Source organism: Alosa pseudoharengus, unplaced genomic scaffold (genome assembly GCF_046254945.1).
Source record: "Alosa pseudoharengus isolate Yale_2024_CS ecotype anadromous, Long Island Sound unplaced genomic scaffold, YU_APseudo_1.1 YU_APseudo_1.1_scf_9, whole genome shotgun sequence".
In the NCBI taxonomy this organism is placed as follows: Eukaryota; Metazoa; Chordata; class Actinopteri; order Clupeiformes; family Clupeidae; genus Alosa; species Alosa pseudoharengus.
Genome location: NW_027468881.1, coordinates 24,238,669 through 24,261,702, shown reverse-complemented (window position 1 = coordinate 24,261,702; position 23,034 = coordinate 24,238,669). Strand labels below are relative to the sequence as shown.

Genomic DNA, 23,034 nt, shown 5'->3' with positions numbered 1-23,034 from the left:
TCAAATTCTGTCACAATGCTGTAGAATTGCAAAGAGCATAAAGTAAAATTGTACGTATTCAGTGTCTTGTACTCATTTACTCCCCTAACTACAGCAATGTATAACTTTACTGTAGTTTTCAAATGGCTGTACAAGTAGTGTATAGTGCTGTCTTGAGCATGTTCAGGTAGTGTCACCTTTTTTTCTGCCCTTTTTTTGCATTGGAAAACACAGAGAGAACTGTCATAATGAAAACATGACAAAGCCATTTGACTATCTTGTTCATAAACGATGGTGTCAAGACTTCTCATTTTGATGACACTGACAGTTTCATTGACATGAATACGTGCTTTTGAGGAATGGACTATCCATTTTGAGCAAGTGACGTGCTTTTGCAGGTCATCCACTAGGTTTTGCAGTTTGCACTAATTGTTTTGAGAAATGCACTAACTGCTGTGCAAATGTTAATAGTGATGTGAGAATAGCAGCAAAGCGACTGAGAAAAACTGTAAAGATCAGCCATTTCTTTCTACAACAGTCATTTACTAGCCTAGAAATCTAGACGCACCCTAGTGGCAGCAAATTACATTTGCTTCCAGGGCTAGTCTAGCAACTCTCCGTTGGCTTGTGAGCTCGGAAAATTAAACTTCTATCAGGCCAATCAAATCGTGTATAGAGTCGTTAGGCGGGCTTAACATAATGATTGATGGCAGAGTTGCAACGGTTTGGCTTGAATTCCCTGCTACTTGAAAACAAAGAAGATGGATGTTGCTGTTGGCCAACAGTGTGACACGAGTTAAGCTTGTTTTAAGTTGGCAAACGTTTGAACTAGAAAACTAGCTCCGCTGGTGGGAAAACGCATGGGACTCAGTGCTGTCCTATTGCGTGCAGAGGGAATTTGAAAGACAACCGATTATCCCGCCCCTCGGACTGAGCACTGCGAATGGTGAGTGCCCAGACCTTACATTTTAATGTGGGTCTGGCTCGTCAGGCTAGTCATTTACAACATTAATGATGAAAACAAGGACATTTCTAAGTGACTCCAAACTTTTGAACGGTAGTGTATGTTTGTACATTTTTGCACAGTAGTGTATGTTTGGCTCTGTGATGCTCGCTCAGCAATGCTCTGTGACATGGTCATTTACTGTGTCCCTTTGTCCTGTTTGCTTTGTTACACTAATTACGGCAATTACTGCAGCTGTTTGGTAACAGATTCAACAGAACACTGTGTGTGTGTGTGTGTGTGTGTGTGTGTGTGTGTGTGTGTGTGTGTGTGTGTGAGTAATAAGTTGTAAAGCTGGCTAAGTCAGTTCTCCCAGGAAGTTTTACCCTAGTAACTTTTCCCTATGGGATTGAATCAATAAGATGCTATATGATGGTTGGTCTGATTCCATAATTAATCTGATTAACACATTATCCTCTGGTCAGGCGGGAATTGAACTGCAAAAGTATAAAACACTGTGTAAAACTTTTTAAAAAAGTAATAAAAAGGATGTTCAAAACTTTTTTCTGTTTATTGAACAAAAAATTGACAAAAAACACATTGACACATATAGACTGATTTTCAGGAGAAGATAAAGCCCTTAAGATGATTGTGAACATAGCTCTCATTATGGAGGTTCACAGGGCAGCTTTCAGGTAAGGTAAGGAAAGACTGTGACAAAGGGTTCCGCTGAGCTGCACTAATATGTCCTGCTGCACTAGTTCCACCTAATCCAGATTTAATCATTGTATATCAGGAATTATACATCATTATACATTAGCGTTCTTTAAACATTTCACATATTAAAAAAATAAATGTCAAAAATTCCAAATGAAAAATTGCATTTAAATTAGATGGGATTAGATTAAGCTATTTATACATTTTAAAATCATAAATGACAACAACTGTACTGTATTTTCTGAAAATTAAGCTGTTAATTTAACACACTTTAACACAAGAACTCAACAAATATTCACCCCACCTGGTCATACAAAAGAAATACTGGCAGAAATATAGATAAGATACAAATAGCTCCTCCCTGTGGTTTAGTGTGATATAGCAACACTGACAGTGAAAGTTTTCACAGTTCAGTGTCACCACTGCCAAGTTTCTACTGATTGACCACTGTCAGTCATGGCATGTGTTAAGTATAGGCTCTTACTCTACTTCTGGAACGGATTGATTTAATAAAAACAATCTAGTCTAATATATTATTGGGACATATACAGTATGTACAATATTAGGATGAAATTATTCAAAATTATTCAACATCATATTATACACTACTCACAAAAAGTTAGGGATATTCGGATTTCGGGTGAAATTTCAGGATGAACCTAAAATCCACAAAACCTTTACAAGTGAAGTTAATGTGACCTTCTCTAAACTTTTGTGCATGTCCAACAGTTCAATATTTCAGTACTTTCTATACTGAAACATTACATTTCACCTGAAAGCCAGATATATTCTTAACTTTTTGTGAGTACTGTATATTCATTTTCTGAGATACAAAAAGAGTGACAGGGGCTATCAAAATGGCCTATAGATACATCATACAACTTCTTTACCCATGGGAAAGCTTCGGTTGAATACATATTACAGTCAGCTCTTAAATCAAAACTCTGATTTAAATCAAAACTCTGTAACTTCCTGAATAATTTGACAAATTAGGTAAACATATTAATACTTCCCAAAAGGTTGAATGGCAAGACAAGTCTCTTAAATACAGCATTTTAAATCGATCTACTAATTTGACCTGGCCAGCACAGTTTTCATTCACTTGAATTGTCATGATGAGTCTGTTTTTTTTTTGTTCCTTCTGATGACAGTCTCTCTTCTTCTCCTTACATTTTCCTATGTGAAGGAACTATTTAAGGAGGGGAGGTAGGATAGAAGAAACCACTCTGTGGTGAAGCCTACTGTCTGTTTTTGGCAATGAAGGAGACCTCTTGCTACACTAATAAATAAACTTGCTGGGTTGCTAATTGTAAGACAAATGATCCCTTTAGCTTCCCATGGTCACACTCTATGTCCACCACACAAGTTCTTTATATACTGTAGATAGACACATAAAACAATCCATTGTGACAAATCTATGTAGTGTGTGAAAGCTTGCCATTCGAGTTTGAAAGCTTTTTGGTTGTTGCATTGCTGTCTTCACTTGGGAACTTCACATCCTACAAAGCAAGTCAGTGTTTAATACCGCATGGCATGTTGCCATGGAGAGCATACCTGCCCCCTGCCACACACACACTTTCACAGTTTTTGGTATTGTAGGACACGTCTACCACCAGAGAATTTAGTTAGGTTAGTTTGACAGCTTTTTGCCGGTATCGGTGAAGCCTGTTTTGTTACTTGGTCCAATCTTGGCCATGGCTGTTGTGCTCCGCCTCCTGTCTGACTCTATCAAGGAGCCCTGAAAGTGATTGGGCAGATGAGGGGGTGGGGGGTGGTATGTAGGAGTATTTCCTGATTGACAGGTGTTGCTGCTGACTGTGTGCTTAGTGCCCTCCTCCACTTCGCTTCTCTCCTGACACCCAGTCGAGGATGATGAAGGATATGCTCATGACCATGAAGATGAACCCGAGAGCCGCAAATGCAGCCGCCTGGAAACACCAGAAAGTAGGACATGGTTGTAGAAAAAAATGGAACAAAAAAGCCATCAAAATCCTATAAACTTCCTTTAGGGTCTCAAGGCTTCTTGTGTAATAATCGCCATGTAATACCAGTGAATATTACAGTAGCCTACATAAGACTTCAAAGAAAGCTTCAAAGTTAACCTTTATGTACCTAGTCTGTTTTAAATGTTGTTGTCTTGCTGTGTGCTTGGGCCCTGGGCACCTCTTCCTCTTTTAGCCTTTGGAATAACTTTAGTATAAAAGCATTTTGTAAGCAAACACATGTAAATGCAACCAAAAGCTAAGGAGAGAAAATGCTACCAAATTGAAGGAGCTTTGTTTGATCCTTATGGAGAGGAATGGGGACTTTCCTCCATGTCACATTTCACACTTGTAGACAAAATGTGCGATTTAACTGCACTACAGACACCACTACATTCGGTTTTTACGTCACTGGTTTTAAATCTTTACATATTCACTGTCCACACGAATACTCAAAGCCTGCGTTTTTAAATGAATACGGAGAATGAAATCGTTCTGTTTCAGGAGCTCAAAAAGGTAAAATGGATGATAGGTGAAAACGAAAAGAAGTCTTTTGTTTTCAAATGAAAAAGCAATAATGTAGATGTAGCCTGACACTCACCCCCATCTTTGATTTGGATTTCATTGGTTCCTGTTCCTCGGGAATGATGCGCAGATAGAATATTCCAGGTAGGATAAAGATGAGACTGGGAGCAGAGGTGGCTCCTAAACAGTTGCAAAAACAACATAACTTATGAATATTGACATTGATTTGCTGTTATGGTACAGCTTTCGCTAAGCTATGCCATTTTAAATAAGCTGTGACAAGTCTTAATTTAGCTATAGCAAGTTTAGGTTTGTTAGAACATAACATCTTAATAAATGTATTCATTAGTATACAAAAATAAATGAACAAATGAGTACATTCATTTAGTGTTTGCTTGAAATGGAGTATTTGTACAAGAATGCATCCATTGGTAGACCATTGGAGATTCTTTCTAATGTCCTAAACTAATTAACTAAAGAAATAACAAAACAATGAACTAATAGCCTACTAAACAAGCCAATGTCTTGGGGGCCAGTTGTGCTAGAGAACTCACCAATGAAACCAAAGATGTCTCGGATGTTGGGCACGAAGATGACCAGGATGTTGACAACAATTAGCACACATAGGGCTATGATGATGTGTCGGGCCCACTGGAAAGGCTTATCTGGAAACAACAGCTGCTGCAGGGCTCTGCGGATCTGAGTGGGAGAGACGAGAGTCTGCTTTAGGGGCCATCCACACGGAGACGCTTTTTAGTCCTACTTGAATATTATCAACATATCTCCTTTCATTGTCTCCTGTCTTTCTTTTCAATGGTGCTGAATGTGGCTATTCAGTTTGAAATGCTGATGTTAAGAGGGCAAAAGAACAACACCCTACATGGCCTCCCAACTGTGCAGAGACAACTGAAGAAGTCAAGGGGGGAGCAACGGCTAATACACTCGTTAAGCTTCTTTTCGAGGAGCTAACAAAAAAATGCTTAAGTCCTCCTGCTGTGCTAAAACCAGAAAGAGTTAGCCACGTAAAATGCTATATGACTTACAACATCAACCTTTATTTAGGTCAATAACTATGTTATTCCCATCGATTGCCACAGTAAAGACATACAGTAAAGTGTTAGAAGAGAGGGTCTTACTGGGAAAAGGACGACAGGGACAGTGAGGGTCACTGCCATCAGCACAGCCAAGCGCACACAGAGGATCAGAGTGTCAGTCTTACTGTAGGCGTGCAGAAGCTCAGATTCCACATGGTCTGTAAAAATAAACACACACGCACACACACACACACACACAGGCACACAGGCACAAGCAATTATACTCCTTATCATATGACGTACACGTACACCATTATCAGAAAAAAAAGTAATTATTTGAGAGACCTCATCACAAAGGAGGTTCCTACCGTAAAAGGTGAGGTAACCAAAGAGAGCAGTAAGCAGGTACATGAGGAACATGGCTGCTATTGAAATGTTAGCAACACCCTGCATGCGATTCTTGGTTGGCCTGCAGGGAGGAAAACACATTTAACTGACATTACCAAAGACTAATATTCAATGTTACAAATTACATTACATTGGGATGCGCACTAACTTTACTCTTTATTACCAAAGACTAATATTCAGTGTTACAAATGACATTACATTGGGATGCGAACTAATTTTTACCCTACATTACCAAAGACTATTATTCAGTGTTACGAATGATATTACATTAGGATGCGCACTAACTTAAATAAGCACTTTAGAACAGATTAACTTAGATACTACATTACTATGCAAAGTCCAGGTTAGTTTATATCATCACACACTAACATTCAACATTGCACATTAGCTCACACTGGTATGCACTAAAAAAGAAACGGTAACACTTTACTTGACAGTATGGACATAAGAGTGACATGACACTGTCATGAACATATGACACTGTAATCCTAACCCTAACTCTAACCCTAACCCTAAACCTAACCCTAATCCGAACCCTAACTTGTTATGACAAAAACCGAATGTCACTTAATAAAAGAAGCCTTATGTCATAAACATTTATGACTTGTTTATGACACATTAATGAGAGTGTCATGTCACTCTTATGTCCATACTGTCAAGTAAAGTGTAACCAAAGAAACACTAGGCTTACAACTTAGTGTCATACACAAAAATTCCCTATGCATTCCTATCAAAATATTACAGCAAATATGCAACAACAGATAAGCTTAGATGATCAGAATGTACAATCTATAATAATCAAAATAGAAATGACATTTGAATGGCGGATTTCACTTCTTGTTTTGTATACCTTCGTATAGCCTTTGATTCCTCACCAACTTACTGGTATTAAAACCAAGACAGAGAGACAACTGCTGAGTCTGAAACTAGGACTGGATCATGGTCTGAAACTGGTTTTGTCTAGTTATTAAATTAGATTTGGTTAGACAAGACTTTGCACATTCCAACTAGCGCCCAAGGACTTACTCGCGCAGCTCTGTGTAGATGGGGAGGACCTCCGGATGGCACACAAAAGCAAAAGCCAGGATAGGGATGGCATAGGCTGTCTGCAAGACAAAACATAGGTCTTAAAATCAGTGGACACTCTTTGAACCAACTTATGAAAAAGCAGTGAGGCCCCTAAACCAGAGACTTTCTAATGAGGAGACACAGCACTCAAAACATCCTCCATAGAAATGCATGGGGTTAGTTTGTAACGCCAATATGACAGTCGTGTGAATACATTGAGCCAATCATCTGCTGTGTTGTGAATACATTGAGCCAATAATGTGGTGTGTTGTGAAGACATTTTGCCAATCATGTTTTGTGATCTCGCCGCTGGAGCAAGATTGCAGTAGATTGGTGTCGTGAAGCCTTGCGCACGCGCATTTCTGCCGAGATGGATGCCCGACGAGTGCCCAAAAAGCGTTGCCATATGGCCGCCGAGTGGAGGGACTTGCCTAAAAGGACTTTGCCTAAACTTATGAAAAGATTGTGAGACAACTCCCTTGTTCTGTACGTAGTGGTGCCCAAGATATCAGATACCCTTTTATTTAAATCATTCCATTGTTCTGGGCATTCTATTCCCCCTGGAACTTCCCCCAGAATTCCTTCCATAATGAAGAGAGCATCTGACCACATCAATCTTAATGGGATGGTGGTAGCGTAGCGTAGTGGCTAAGGGGCTGGGCTAGCATGGAGTATAGCCAGTTGTGCGTTCAATTCCGGCTGCCACCGTTACGCCCTTGAGCAAGGCCCCTAACCCTGAGTTGCTCTGGGGAGACTGGCCCTTGTAATAATTGACATACCATAATAAGTCACTTTGGATAAAAGCCCCAGCCAAATGAGTAAGCATAAGTATAAGTGTCTAGATCAAAACAAGAACAAAAAAAAACAGCCTCTCTCAGATATAGACAGAGACGGACACAGTCTCACAGTATGGGTCAGAAGGCCCTCTGCTCACCTGAAGATTGATGGTGAGCATTTTAGCCAGACAGGTTTCGTCAGCCACACTATGCTCATGGTCGGAGATCAGACGCATAGGAAGTTCACCATCCGCTACACTTGTTGCCAGGGACTGAAGATCGCCCAATGTGGTTGCGATGATAGGGGTGGTGAGGTCAGAGGTTGTTTCCATGTGTCCATCAGTTGAACTCATTGTTGTAAATGTTGCATTAATCAACTCGTACAGGCTCTCTGTGGCATTTTCCATCAAGTTCTGCACATCAGTAGGCAGTAAGGTTGTCAAACTGTCAGTGACTGTCGTAAATTCTGTGGGGCCTCCTGTTGTCAACATAAGCCCTGCTGTGGGGACTGCTGTGGGGAGCACTGAGTGTGTTGTAAACTCCATGCCCATGGAAGCTTCTGTGACTGTGATGTTGTGACTGTGACTGTCCAATGGACATTCAGAGGCAAACTTCTTGTAGATCACCTAGTAAAAGAAGACATGTTTGCAAAAATGTAATAGGTTTTGCAGTAACACTCTCCATAACATTGCCCTTGTAACCATAAACCACCGTGTGGGGAGCCACATGCTAATTATTAGTGTATAACAGTGTAACTAATGCCGGTCCAACCCCTGAATCCAATCATAACCTCGGACCTGCTTTTATGCAACTTTAATAGTATCAGCATTTGTTATTATAATACATTGTTTTCATGGGTTCTGTAATATCTGAACAAATTTGACTTTTTAAAAGATGAGTCTGAAATGGATCTCTTGATTGTTTCACATGACAGCAGGGTTGGCCGGGTTAAATCGTTTTTTATGAAAAAAATATTACTATATTTGAATATATTATTAGCTGGCTATAAAACACTCACAGAAATGAGGAAAAACATCATGCAGGACAAAGAAAAGCCACTGGTGTATCCAAGGTAACCTGTAATAACCACAAAAACACAGCATAAGGTGGGGCTATTTTGGTATTTTGATAATGCCCCCACATTCTATTTGATGTGCAAGACCAATTTGAAGTTCATTGCAACAGTTATCGCAGCAGCACATAATCAGAATGAGGACTGTTGAGAGGTCTAATACAGTTTTAGTTCATTTGCTAGCTAATAACGTCGGTGTGGTTGTATGGTGTCCCAAGTAAAGCCCCAGGACCTCAAGTATGTGAGGGAAGCATAGCTTCATAAAGGAATAGACAGATGTACACTAATATGCACAAGTTTTAGGCATTTGTCTTTACACATTATTTTTATATCCTGTAGATTTTAAATAATTAATTAACTGAATTTAAATTAATTTCAAGAAGTATTTTTTTTATTTCCTTCTGTTCTGTGTGTTTATATACAATATTTTGATTTATTTTTGTCCACTTTGTTGGTGATTCATAAGCAGAAATGATTCATTTGAGTCATTTTGAAAGAATCCTCAATTTTCAGCATTGCCTAAAACATGTGCAAAGTACGGTGCCTGATGGTGATGGTGGTGGTGGGGGGGGGGGGTGGGGGGTGGGTGGGGGGGTGTATGGACATACCAATCTGCCTCATGAGAGCGAGGGGGAGAATGACCACAATGCTGACAATGATGATGAGGTAGTTGCCATTCATGTACCACTCGCTGCCAGTGGGGGAAAACAGGAAGTTGCATCACACTTCAATCACACATGGCAAAGGTGAAATGACGTTTATGAGTGATGCAAAGTTCATCAGCAATCAAACAAGCAACGAAAAAGATGAATGAAGTGAGACCCTGAAGGGATTTCATGAGGTGATTTTTCTCTTTACACTTACCCTGTGTTTTCTTTTCCTACAAATGCTTGAATAACCAGAGGTAGCTCCGACTTTACAATAAATAAGTAGCTGGACATGGCTGTTGAGTAAGAACAAAACAACAGGAGTTTTGACATCAGTGATCAGAAGACACTTCTTATCACATATCAAGTATATGAAAAGTTGGAAAGTTAGGGGGAAAGCTTTAATGTAATTGCACAGAGATTTTTTCACATATTTTACCCATAGCACGTCAACCCTACAATGATCCTAAAAAACAACTTTCTCACCTCCAATGTTATGCATAGTTATGATTAAAGCTGCCACCACTTTTCCCGGGGTTCCAAAGGCTCGGTTCCCCAACTGTTCATAAGCCCGTATTCCTGACAAGACAAGAGAAAACAATGTAATTTATTTCATAGATGTTCTTTCAAGAGCAATTTGTTACTATACTGGGAACCCCTGCTGTCATAAAGATATGACAAAAATGTTGCTTCACCCAATTCAATGCTATATGAATAATATTAATATACAATATTTTAATTATAATTAAATATAATCAATTCATTAATATACTATGAAATGTATGTGATATCTAAATGGGGCAACTCTTACCAACTACGCCAGCACTTCTCAGAAGAAGATGAATTGAGTAAGCGGATAAAACAGCAATACACGTCAACAGGATTCTAGAAAAGCAAACAAACAACAACAAATGATTATATAAAAACACATAAAACTTAGTAACAAAATCACACTGTCATATGTGACAAACAATATTCACTGTAATCAGGTAGATGTTTCCCAAAAGGTTTTTTGTGCATCGGCCATCAGTAGACTAGGCAACCATTTTGAATACTCTCTGTTGGTTATGATGGAGCAGAACCACAATGCTGTTGCAGAGGACGCAACGCAGGCCACCAAAATTGAATTAGCGTGTGTGCAGATACAGTAGGTAAGCCCAGTTACAAGAGTCAGAAGGCTGGGGACATGGATACTGTTTATTCACCTTATAACATTGCCAGTGCTGCTGGATCTGACCCTGCACCACACGGTCAAATCTCTCAAATCTTACTCTGAGAATCAATCGATCAATAAATCAATCAATCAATCAATATAGAGGGCTCGACAAAATCTCAGACAGAGATAACATACACAGTATATTAAATGCCCCTGGGCAGAATTTACTTCATTCAGATTGGGTTTACACACTTTACAACCTGAGGTACTTTTAGGCCACCTGACCATGCATTTGTGTATTTTATAGCTTCCCGATTGTATATCAAAGAGAAAAAAAAACATTTGGAAAGAATGCCATTTGGAATAGTTAAAATGTACTTATTTTCTATTTTAAATTACCCAGGAATGCAACAACCTTCAATCTATACTTGTCTAATCCCAATTCATAAAACACATTACATCTACATTAATCTGCTGGATTAGGCTAATCAATTCTAGCAATTGTCATCATTTAAAATATCGCTAATAAATTGAATGACAGCCGTGGAAGGGCACAAAGAGTTCCTCTTTCCCCCCCTGACAGTGATAATGACTATGGCCCCCGTCTTATTCCTTAATCTCATTAACAACGCTGTCGTTCAAATCACTCATAGCCAGTTCTCACACACACACACACACACCAACTCTGTGTTTGGGTTATTAAGTACTCCTCACCTCAGAGCTTTCACAGATTGTTGACCCAGAGTCTGCCTCCTATCCCTCCTCCCTAACTCTCTCTTTCTCTTTCTCTCTCACACACACACACACACACACACACACACACACACACACACACACACACACACACACACACACACACATACACATGCACACACACTCACACACAAATACACACTCACACTCTCTCACACACACACACACACACACACACACACACACACACACACACACACACACACACACACACACAAATACACACTCTCTCTCTCACACACACACACACATGCTCACACACTCACACTTGCTGGTCCTGGCAGGCCTGTCTTTGATCTGATCACAACAGACTATTTATATCCCCTCAGATCAGATTTAGGACAGCACTTGTACTATGTGTGACAGAGGGTGGGGGCCAAAACAAAGTCTTATTTACACCTTTCAACACACACACCCACGGAAGAAGCAAATTAAAACGACTCCTTGACAACAGTGACACAAACAATCAGCCTTTTGTGGTAACTTCACCTACGGTATTCCACAGCGTTTACACGATGCTGTTTACATCTAGACTGGCTTCGCCGTAGTGAGATTCTTAGAATCGAGATTCTTTGAATCGAGTGTATTTATGCTGTAAATACCAGTACAAGTCCAAACCAAACAGACGCGTTCCTTCGCCCTATTGGGAAGAGCAGCTTATCCCTGTCGCCGACGTAGCCGCGGCCGAAAGCATGTGCCTGCATGAGTCACCGGGTGACTACGACTCCTGTGTCTGGGGCAGACTGCTGTTTCATGACCAGGACACTCTGGTCAGGGCACAGGGTCACCTCTCAGCTCAATACTAAAATGTCCCTTGTTTATTACACATAAAATAAGCATAAGAGTGGTGTAAAACTCCACTGTCCACTCCACTGCATTAAGCCAGCATTGCTTTGATAACGCAATAACCATATAGGTATTTTAGAAATGCCACAACACTAGATACACTTTATTTTAGCCTTCAGCAGAACAGTAATGTTTGTACAACACACGCCACTGGGCTCAAAATCAGCACCTTAAGCTATAGTGATATAGAGATGACAAACTGACTGAAGAAAAGTGGTTTAAGTCAGTATCCATAGTGCATTATTAACACATTCCAGTCATGAAGTATCCATGGCTCCTCCTTATGTCTGACTATCTATACGCACAGTAATGAATGCCTATCACGTTACAGCTTGAAGTCACATAATGAACAATAAAGCTTGATAATAGCAATGACATAAAGATTTACAATGCATTGTGATAGCTGTAAGGGGTAACATAATGATATCATAACACTTACGAGCAACTGGGTTAATGTTGTGACTGTATGAACATTTATAGAGCTCTTATGAGGCTTGATAAATACATTATGGATAATGACATCAAGTAAAGTGTCAACCGACATCAAAAGTCTCTCTGACTCTTGTGTTCTACCTTTTCTACGCTGCCTTTCCCATCCAGCACAACATCTAGCCCAACAGCCTCTCCGTCTCTCTATCTCTCTCTCTCTCTCTCTCTCTCTCTCTCTCTCTCTCTCTCTCTCTCTCTCTCTCTCTCCCTCTCTCTCCCTCTCTCCCTCCCTCTCTCTCTCCCTCCCTCTCCCTCTCTCTCTGAGCTGATCTGATCTTCTGGAGGAGGCTTGTTGGGCTGTACACATGATAGGGCAAGCAGGTGCCAGGTGCCGGAAGCCTGGACTTATCCTTACATAATTATGGACCTGTTGCCCGCCATACCCCCTTCTAGGCTCCAGGCTTTGCGGTCATGTGAACGGAGTGGCGGGTTTGGCAGTGGACAACCGATGGTGTAATTCACTTAAAGAATAAGGCGTTGGTGAAAGCCATGGCTATACATGCTGGCGTTATCTCTCTGTGCACTGTCTAACCTGCTGTGTTACGTGCTGCAACTCTCTTTTTGGAAAGCTCTGTTTTTTTTTTTTTTCAGTCTGCAACTGACTAAAGCTAAGATCTAAAGAATGATCATCATTTAATTATCATATCATATTTTTTGGATACCCTGTACAAAATCTCAGGACATTCATTTTGGAGGGCATTCCCAGAACATAAAATGATGTATCTATTTTTTTTTTATCAGAATTACAATGTGTGCAGAACAGGCTTGAAATCCTTGAAATTCTTCATTTCACATTGTTTCTTCCACACACACACACACACACACACACACACACACACACACACACACACACACACACACACACACACACACACACACACACAGATATATACTTATATGTTCACTTACATGAAAAGGACTATCCCTGTGTTGGCCATGGCATAAGCCAGACCCAGGATCCCACTGCCCATAATGGCGTTGCTGAGGTTAAAGACAGACATCCCAAACGACGTTTTCCCCTCAAACTGTAAGAAGAGGAAACAGCTCATCAAATTATTAAGCTACTTCACACAGCCTTAGTGAAATGGCAAAATAGGAGAAAACTTCATTGCAGATTTTTATGAATCACTTCATTAGCTAAATGCATGCTGAACAGATATGCCTTTAGACCCCTCTTGAATGACCCAAAACTACCACAGGAACGGAGAGCACTGGGCAACTCATTCCACCAACAAGGAACCACTAAGGAAAAAAGTCTTGAATTTGACCTGGCGTTTATGGCTGGTCAACACAACAGATGCTCATCAGAAGACTGCAGTGGGCGGTTGGGGATGTACAGCTTGATCATAGAATTGAGATAGCAGGGAGCAGATCCAGTAAGTGTCCTATAGGCATATCTAATGCAATAATAATGAATGCATCATCACATGATGTGATCAAGCCAGTGATTTAGCCACCATATGGCTTCCACCAAGACTCTTGCTAAAATAAATTATTTGTTTGTATGCACATATACGGACATATGCCATGATACCATCTAAATATGCTATGAGTTCCATGTACAGGGTGATTTCTCCCAGAAAGCAAAGGTTTAGAATATTTAGTAAGCTATACGTTCTCTGAAGACTACGCTGTCCCAGTTGGGAATGTTTAAGTATTCTGAAGACAAGCATGACTTATTGGGTCTGTAGTGAAGTAGCAGTAGTTAGATAGATAGATAGATAGATAGATAGATAGATAGATAGATACTTTATTGATCCCTAGGGGAAATTCAAGGTCACAGTAGCATACAGACAACATACACACACACATTCACTAACAGCAGAAAAAGTAATTAAAAGTATATAATATAAAAAACACAACTAAGCAATAAGGACTGTAGAAGATAAAGCATATACTAAATATACTAAAATACAAATTATACTAAATAAAACTTAATCTAAATCAATTATAAAAAACAGTATCCACATAGTGGGTGATTAATCAATCAGGTGCACTTGCAATGACTGAAGCAGGGACTGAGCCTGTGGTCCTCTGTCCATGAGGTAAGGTAAGGTCCTCTTTGTGAATGAGTGTCATGGTGATGGTGCAAATGAGTAAGTCAAACAGTGCAACAGTGCAAGAATAAAATCTATATATCTATATATAAATAACTATATTAAGAAAGGTATAAGTGTGGTCACAGTTCGGCTGTGGCATGGAGGGAGGGGTTGTGCATATGTGCTAATAAAGCACGCAAACAGTGAGGCAGAAGACAATGGTAAAGTGGCTAGTGGACAGACAGTTCAAGACATGGAGGTGGTGAAGAGGCAGACAGACTATGCGGAGAAGTCTATTTCTCCTCTTCCCTTAAGTGATGCATTGAACAGTTCAATGGCTCTGGGGATGAATGACTTCCTCAGTCTGTCTGTTGTGCAAGGCAGTGGGCGAAGTCTCCAGCTGATCAGGCTCTTCTGCTTAACAATAGTGCTGTGGAGTGGATGACACTCATTGTCCAAGATGTTGATCAGTTTGTTCAGGGTCCTTTTGTCAGATATTGAAGTGATGCACTCCAGTTCAGCTCCCACTACAGAGCCAGCTTTCCTTACCAGCCTGTCAAGTCGCCCCGCATCCTTCTTGTTTGTGCTTCCTCCCCAACATACCACTGCATAGAAGAGGACGCTGGCAACAACAGACTGGTAGAACATCCTGAGGAGCTTGCTGCAAACATTGAAGGAGTGCAGCCTCCTCAGGAAGTACAGCCTGCTCTGCCCTTTCTTGTAGAGTACATCAGTGTTGGCTGACCAGTCCAGTTTATTGTCCAGGTGGAGACCCAGGTACTTGTAGGTGCTTACCACCTCGACATTGACCCCATCAATGGAGACTGGTAGCAGAGTGGGCATAGACCTGTGGAAATCCACCACTATCTCCTTGGTCTTTGAAGTGTTTAGTTGGAGATGATTGAGTTTGCACCATTGTCCTGGTCCAAGTCCAAGTCCTCCACCAGGCTCCTATACTCCTCCTCCTGCCCGTTCCTGATACACCCCACAATTGCAGTATCGTCAGAAAACTTCTGCATGTGGCATGACTCAGTGTTGTAGCAGAAGTCAGATGTGTACAAGGTGAACAGGACTGGAGAGAGCACAGTTCCCTGTGGCGCTCCGGTGCTGCTGATCACAGTGTCAGAGAGACAGTTCTTCAGTCTGACGAACTGTGGTCGCTCCGTCAGGTAATCTGTGATCCAGGTTACCAGGTGAGCGTCCACACCCATCTGCAAGAGCTTGTCTCCCAGTCTGAGGGGTTGGATGGTGTTAAAAGCACTTGAGAAATCAAAGAACATGATTCTCACAGCACTTTTCCCCTTGTCTAGGTGAGAATGTGTCCTGTGTAGAAGATAAGTGATGGCATCGCCCACGCCCACTTTCTCCTGGTATGCAAACTTTAACAGGTCTAGTGCATGGCATACCTGGGGTCTGAGCATACTTAAGACGAGTCGCTCCATTGTCTTCATCACATGTGATGTTAGAGCGACAGGTCTGTAGTCATTAAGCTCACTAAGATGTGGCTTTTTAGGGACAGGGGTGAGACATGATGTCTTCCACAGTGTTGGAACTTGTCCAAGGCGTAGACTTAGATTGAAGATGTGCTTCAGTGGCTCCCCCAGCTCAGCAGCACAGGCCTTGAGTAGCCTTGGACAGTCTGTCAGGCCCCTCTGCCTTACTCGTGTTCAGTTTCTTTAGTTTAGCGCTCACTTGTTTTCCTGTGATGATGGGGGGTGTAAGGGGAGGGGAGGGGGAGAGGTGCATCTGGGATCTGTGTGTCTGATGGCTGTTGACTGAGGTTGTTGTCGCCTCATTGTTCGTGATCGCCGTGTCGGGGAGGGTTGCAATATCCAGTGATGGTGGGGGTACGATAGCCTGTGATGGTGGAGGTGAGTGTTGCACTGGTATTGAGGGGGTGTGGGGGTGGGGGCTTGGGGATGACCACCTCCTTGATGTCCCTGTCAAGGCTGCCAGAGTCGTTGACGCCTCAACAGGCACAGGCAAGGAGGCGTCAGGCAGGGGCAGGGCGTGAGATGGTGATGGTTTAGGTTGTTGGGCGTGAGGTGGTGATGGTTTAGGTCATTGGGTGTCACCAGGATGCAGAGCTGGAGAGACTGGGAGGCTGGGGGGTGGGGGTAGGGCAGGCACGCAAACAAGAGCAGTGTCTGAGTCTGCAGGGGGTGGTGGACAGACCACTACCATTGGAGCTGGAGCAGGGCAGTCAAACCTGTTGTAGAAGTAGTTCAACTGGTTCGCCCTGTCCAGGTCCCCCTCCACAGAGTTTTTGGTTAGGTACCAAATATCAGGGTGTGGGTTCACAAAAATGTGTGTGTGTGTGTGTGTGTGTGTGTTAGGGGGGATCTTTACAGAGAAATTCCTCATAGCTCAACCACTCTTAAACCACAAATAACCCTTCCTACCGTCCTAATTACAAACCACATGAATTACCTCCATACAGTCTCCCCACTCCTGTAACCTACATATTCGGCCAGCTTAACCATAATCTACTAGGACCCTGAATTATGCCATGTTGTAATCATTTTTCCCAGCTGCAGTAAGCGGGTGCTAGTGTTAGCACTTTTTCTTAGCTGCTTTGGTGCATTTCTCAGATCAGAATTTTAATTCTCAAAACTGCTAGTTCAACCTCCACATAATCACAGAATGTGTGCATGTAATATATGACTTGATATAGATATCTCATGACAACAGCAAATACTTTTGCACATCCATGCATTTTCTTGTGTAAAACTGTATGTTTTTTACATACAATTGCTATTGTCATGTTGGCAAAATGTTGGAATAGTCCTTCCACCCAAAACATTTACCGGTAGGCATTAGTTCATTGCTTGAGTTATGATATGCAAAAGTTTTGACCAGTTGTCATATGTAATCTTTCAAGTCTGTTTTTCTACAATGACATTGATACAGACATCCCAAGTCTCCAGCATGTTGATAACGGCTCCCTGATGCAAATTAGATAAGATCTCCCGGAATCTAGAGCGAGCGAGCAAGAGCGCGCACACGAGACCGAAACTTCAAATCGTGTGTGCATCTGAGTGTAGTGCGCACACCGACAGGGATGGAGAGAGAGAGAGAGGTAGTGCGTGTGTGTCTGTTCAAGACAGAGAGCATCCTGATTGGTCTGTTTCAGTTCAGTTCAGTAGGAACAGGAGTGTCATGGCAGAGGCAGAGTGCCCCCCAAAAAGGAAAATTTAAGACCCATTTCACATCAGACTACACGAAAGTGTACCCTTGTCTCATTAGAGTTCAAAATAACGATAGTCTTGCATGCTGCACTGTTTGTAACTGTGACTTTAGCATTGGCCATGACGGGTTAAATGATTGCAAAAGACATGTCGAGGTGAGTTTAACAAGTGTCATTTCATGTGCATATTATTTAGGACTAGCCTACTAGATGGCTTTTTGCCAAGGCTACATAAAGACCAAACTACCAAAATCTACATATTTTATTATCACAATTTCTAACTATAGGCCTTCCTTATTGGGTGTCCTGAGTAGACTAACAAACATAGGCTATTTATCACTATTTCAGTATCTAAGAAGGCTAAAGTATTTTTTTTATATTTATTTATTTATTCGTTCAAAAAGGGAGGGGGGGGGTACCTCCCTGAAATGTTTTTTTGCAGGTTGGGATGTCTGTTGATATATGCCAAACAGAAAAACTGCAGCCTTGAAGAAGAATGCTTACTAAGTAAACTGTTATTTTGACAAAATGGCTAAGCAGTTTGACTGTATTGTGTATAACAGTGATACAGGAACTCTTCATTCTGACATGTTGAATATTTGCTTTCGAAACATAACTAAGCATTTTCAGCAAATTATGTGCTTTTGCAGTTAATCCACTGAGTGGTACAGTTTGTTAGCCTGACGAGCCAGACCCACATTAAAATGTAGGGTCTGGGCACTCACCGTTCACAGTGCTCAGTCCGAGGGGCGGGATAATTGGTTATCTTTCAAATTCCCTCTGCACGCAATAGGACAGCGCTGAGTCCCATGCGTTTTCCCACCAGCGGAGCTAGTTGGCTAGTTCAAACTTTTGCCATCTTAAAACAAGCTTAACTCGTGTCACACTGTTGGCCAACAGCAACATCCATCTTCTTTGTTTTCAAGTAGCAGGGAATTCAAGCCAAACCGTTGCAACTCTGCCATCAATCATTATGTTAAGGCCGCCTAACGACTCTATACACGATTTGATTGGCCTGATAGAAGTTTAATTTTTCGAGCTCACAAGCCAACGGAGAGTTGCTAGACTAGCCCTGGAAGCAAATGTAATTTGCTGCCGCTAGGGTGCGTCTAGATTTCTAGGCTAACAGTTTGTTTCAACAAATATACTTTCTGATCAGGAAACGTTAATGATGGTTTGAGAAATGCACCAAAGCCACTGAAACAAACTGTAAAACTCCCTACATTACTCATGAGAGCTACAGTACCATAAACCAGCAACAAAACTATCTATTTACACTCTTAGCATGCAAGTAGCCACAATACACTCCACGACACAAAGCTTGGTTTGTGTGATAGTTAGCATTAAAAAGGAATCTCACTACTTCATAGCTGTCCCGCTATACAGAATGAATAACCCCCCTGTCAGCCAATCAGAAGAGTATTTCTTGTTTCCGGGGAATAAATAATGGATAAGTAAAACCACATAGGGCTATATTGGTGCATGATTGTACACATGGTAGTTGTTAGTATGCAACAGATGTTGTTTTTTAACTAAAACACATTTGACCATTAACTCCAACTTTCAGTCAACTTTTCTTTAGACTCACATCTGTGAACTGAACCACCTTCTTCCCTCCCTCTGTCCCATGAGGTAGGAACTCCTCGCGTTCTTCAGCTGCTTCAAACCTGAGGAACACATAAGATAGATAGATAGATAGATACTTTATTGATCCCCAAGGGGAAATTCAAGGTCTCAGTAGCATACAGACATCACACACAACATGCACTTACAGCAGAAAGGGTAAAAATAAGTATATACATATAACAAAACTCCACTGTACAATAGAGAGTAGAAGATAAGAAAAACGAACAAAACTAAATACTAAATATACTATATAAATTAAATAAAAATACAAATAAATAGTGAATCCAGTGATTTGTCACATGAAACAGACCACCATGACAGAGTAGTGTGCAACCAAACAGTGGAGGTGGGTATAAGTTTATGAATGGATATGTGTTGGCTGTTTAAAATCATGGTTGTTGTCAGGGTGCAGGATGAGTGCCTTAGAGACCTGGGTTCAAGGCAGTGTAGCTACAGCAAGGTTTAGAGGTGTTGACCTCACCATTCTTGATCATATTCTTATTCAAGAGCGATACAACAATATAAATAAATTCACGATACAATACCATTTAAGACTTTGACCTAGAAGGCAAAAAGAAGAATGGTGTTGACCCACACCCCACACACACATTTACCAGTACATAATTCAAACCCTGGGTGCCAGCTAGACTCTCAGTCGGCATCACACTCACCCGTCCTCCAGAATGATCTTCTCAGGGCTCAGGTCACTGCAGTGGTGTCCGTTAGTCATCTTCTGAAGCTCCATCACGGCAAAACAAAACACAACTAGCTTGCTACTTCTTGTTTGGACGTGTAGATGATGGACCGTTAGAGCTCTAGGTAGCAGCCTGTGGCTCACTGTAAGAGAGGAGGATAAAAGATGCTTACTGACTATTCATGTCTCATTTTTTATCCTAAAAGATTGGTATTTTTTTGGTATTAGTTGAATTTATAGACTATCAGCTTAGGGTATATCATTTTAAACACCCCCTCTCTCTCGGTTACCAGAATGGAACGGAATACCAGGAAACACACCCTATAAGTCAGTTACTGAGGTCAGTCAGTTCAAACAGGGTCTGAAGATGGTTTGTTTGCTTGACGCTCTCATCACTGATACTAGTATAAACACCAATGCGTGCTCACATGCTTGTAAAACAAGGGTGTTCTGATTATTTAAACACGCGTTTAGCAACAAACACGAGGAATGCTATCTTGAGCTAGCCTAATTTTACAATGCATAACATGTGCTATTTCCCCAACTTAAAATCTTTTTTAGAGAGCAAAATTGCATGGTGTGACAATAGCAACAATTAAATGATGCCTACGCAAAACTAAACATGCACATAATGTGACTTTATTTATGCAACAATAATATCCAGTCTACTCAACAAAGTGCCCACAAACACCCCCCCTCTCTCTCACACACACACACACACACACACATTATGCCTTTGTTTACACAACATTAATATCCATACTCCACCCCCCTTACACACACACATATACATACACACACACACACACACACACACACACACACACACACACAGAGAGAGAGAGAGAGGACGAGAAAAAAAGAAGAGGCCTGCCTGGAAGGCCTTTAGGTGTTGTGGCTTTACAGCGTAAAGCCGGATTGGAAGCCAGGCTGCTCTAATGCCCCGTCATGTCTCTACCTTTAGGTACTGATAATACCCTGGTGAGGCCACAGTCCCTGAGAACCATTCACATTATCACAGACCACTATCTCTACCTCTTAAACCATTCACATTATCACGGACCACTGCCTCTATTTGTTAAATCATCACATTATCACAGACCACTATCTCTACCTGTTAAACCATTCACATTATCACAGACCACTATCTCTACCTGTTACACCATTCACATTATCACAGACCACTATCTCTACCTGTTAAACCATTCTCATTATCATAGACCACTATCTCTACCTGTTACACCATTCACATTATCACAGACCACTATCTCTACCTGTTAAACCATTCTCATTATCACAGACCACTATCTCTACCCTTTAAACCATTCACATTATCACAGACCACTGTCTCTACCTGTAAACCATTTAGTTACAAGGTATCAATTTATCAGGAATCCAGACACATAACGCTAAAACTTCAGACAGCTGATCACATAACGCTAATCAATTTCTGACAGCTGATCACATAACGCTAATCAACTTCTGACAGCTGATCACGTAACGCTAATCAACTCAAATTCACTCCATCACTGGACCTGGAGTATCTTTTCCACAGTATGCACACATACAAACACGTACATACACACACACACGCACACACACATGCATACACACACACACACACACACACACACACACACACACACACACACACACACACACACACTCCTCATGATGGAATTCTGGACACATTCGCATTCGCACACTAGACCTGGAGTATATTTTCTGTTTGCCATTCATAAATACACTCTGTGCTGTGTTGTAGTTCCTTATTTACGTAAACAGTGCGTCTGGAGTTCAGGTGCTCATCATGTACACATAATGCTCAGTCACTGCTAGACTGCACTGGCACTACAGTATGAGCCACTCTCAGTATGCACGGCGTGTGAGCTTCTTGTCTGTGTAGCACTATGTATAATACCACAAACACTACTATTCTTGTGATCTATGCTCACTGTAACCAGTTACTGAGCTCTGCCTCAATGACGCACTTGTGTTTTCTCTACACTCCTCCTCCACCTGTGGGACATTTTCACTATTCATGCATGGCTGCCGGTCAGAGGATCACTTGTATCATACTGTGGGACATTAATGACGTCAGTGTCAGTAGGCTACCACTGACCTGTATCCAAATGAAGTTTAAAAAGATAATGGGAACAGTCAACTAGTTGCAGTGACTTAATGCAAGTGATAAACACCCTGCTAAATAGCTGCTGGTTAAGTTTCTGTTTATGAATCATGTATTCCAGTTTCGGCAAAAAGAGATTTTTCCTTTCTATTGTAAAAAATAAATAATCACTCAACATAACCTTGTCAACACATCTTGTTGTTTTGATAACATGTAGTAGCAAGTTTATAACATATAAACTTGACACTACGCATTCTCATATTTAAACTCAATTAAAGCAACAAGATGACTTGATTGGGTTAGGCGTAATCTTTATGACAGTATTAACTCAAACAATGTTAACTTCTGAATGGGAGTGTTGTAATCCGCCACTGTCTCCAGGCCATATGCCTCCACGATAAGGAGTCAACTGGAGTTTAGCCTCATTGTTAGCGAAAGTTTCATTAATCCCTAGTAGAACACAGAGAGGAGCCACGTCATTGGCTAAGCCCACACTAGACCAGGAAGTGAGCCGTTATGTGTCATTTTTCCCCTGGGTAAAAAAAACTAACATGGTCTCTAAAAATGGTGCACGTCCTCCATACAAACAATGTAGTCAGCTTTCAACAGGTGTCACATCCGTCCGTTATATCCATCATTGACTCATCCCCAGAGATCCCCTCTGTTTGCTGAAGCAAACATGGCTAACAAACACACTCCTCTGACTCGACCCGACCCTAAGGCTCTATGATAATGATCAGCATGTGATGATACATATGATCCCATTACAATTGCCCCACGTATTTTGGCTTGTGTCGGTGTTGAAGAAGCTTGTCTAATTAGCTAGTGTTTGTATTGTATTCTGCATAATTGTTTCTGTTCATTTGAGGTCTCACTGGCATCCCACACAGCCCAGCTGGGCACTCTGTGTCTGAGAATAGCAAGACATGCGGGTGTTAGTTTATCCAACATACAGTATATTGTGC

At 41.3% G+C, this 23,034-nt stretch overlaps 1 protein-coding gene across 1 annotated transcript in view; it reads right to left on the bottom strand.

Annotated features, from left to right (window-relative positions):
• Window positions 1-1,474: 1,474 nt before the first annotated feature.
• LOC143114376 (sodium-coupled neutral amino acid transporter 5-like) overlaps window positions 1,475-23,034 on the bottom strand; it is a 29,301-nt gene continuing 7,741 nt past the window's right edge. The window contains exons 3-17 of the mRNA XM_076275946.1: window positions 19,919-20,084; window positions 19,210-19,288; window positions 13,305-13,420; window positions 9,963-10,036; window positions 9,638-9,730; window positions 9,369-9,447; window positions 9,113-9,195; window positions 8,451-8,509; window positions 7,591-8,058; window positions 6,615-6,694; window positions 5,549-5,649; window positions 5,283-5,398; window positions 4,701-4,845; window positions 4,223-4,326; window positions 1,475-3,567 (exon numbers count right to left, since the gene is read on the bottom strand). Of these exons, the coding sequence (XP_076132061.1) occupies window positions 3,463-3,567; window positions 4,223-4,326; window positions 4,701-4,845; window positions 5,283-5,398; window positions 5,549-5,649; window positions 6,615-6,694; window positions 7,591-8,058; window positions 8,451-8,509; window positions 9,113-9,195; window positions 9,369-9,447; window positions 9,638-9,730; window positions 9,963-10,036; window positions 13,305-13,420; window positions 19,210-19,288; window positions 19,919-19,992 (1,776 nt within the window). The 5' untranslated portion in view covers window positions 19,993-20,084 and the 3' untranslated portion in view covers window positions 1,475-3,462. The remainder of the gene's footprint in view (window positions 3,568-4,222; window positions 4,327-4,700; window positions 4,846-5,282; window positions 5,399-5,548; window positions 5,650-6,614; window positions 6,695-7,590; window positions 8,059-8,450; window positions 8,510-9,112; window positions 9,196-9,368; window positions 9,448-9,637; window positions 9,731-9,962; window positions 10,037-13,304; window positions 13,421-19,209; window positions 19,289-19,918; window positions 20,085-23,034) is intronic.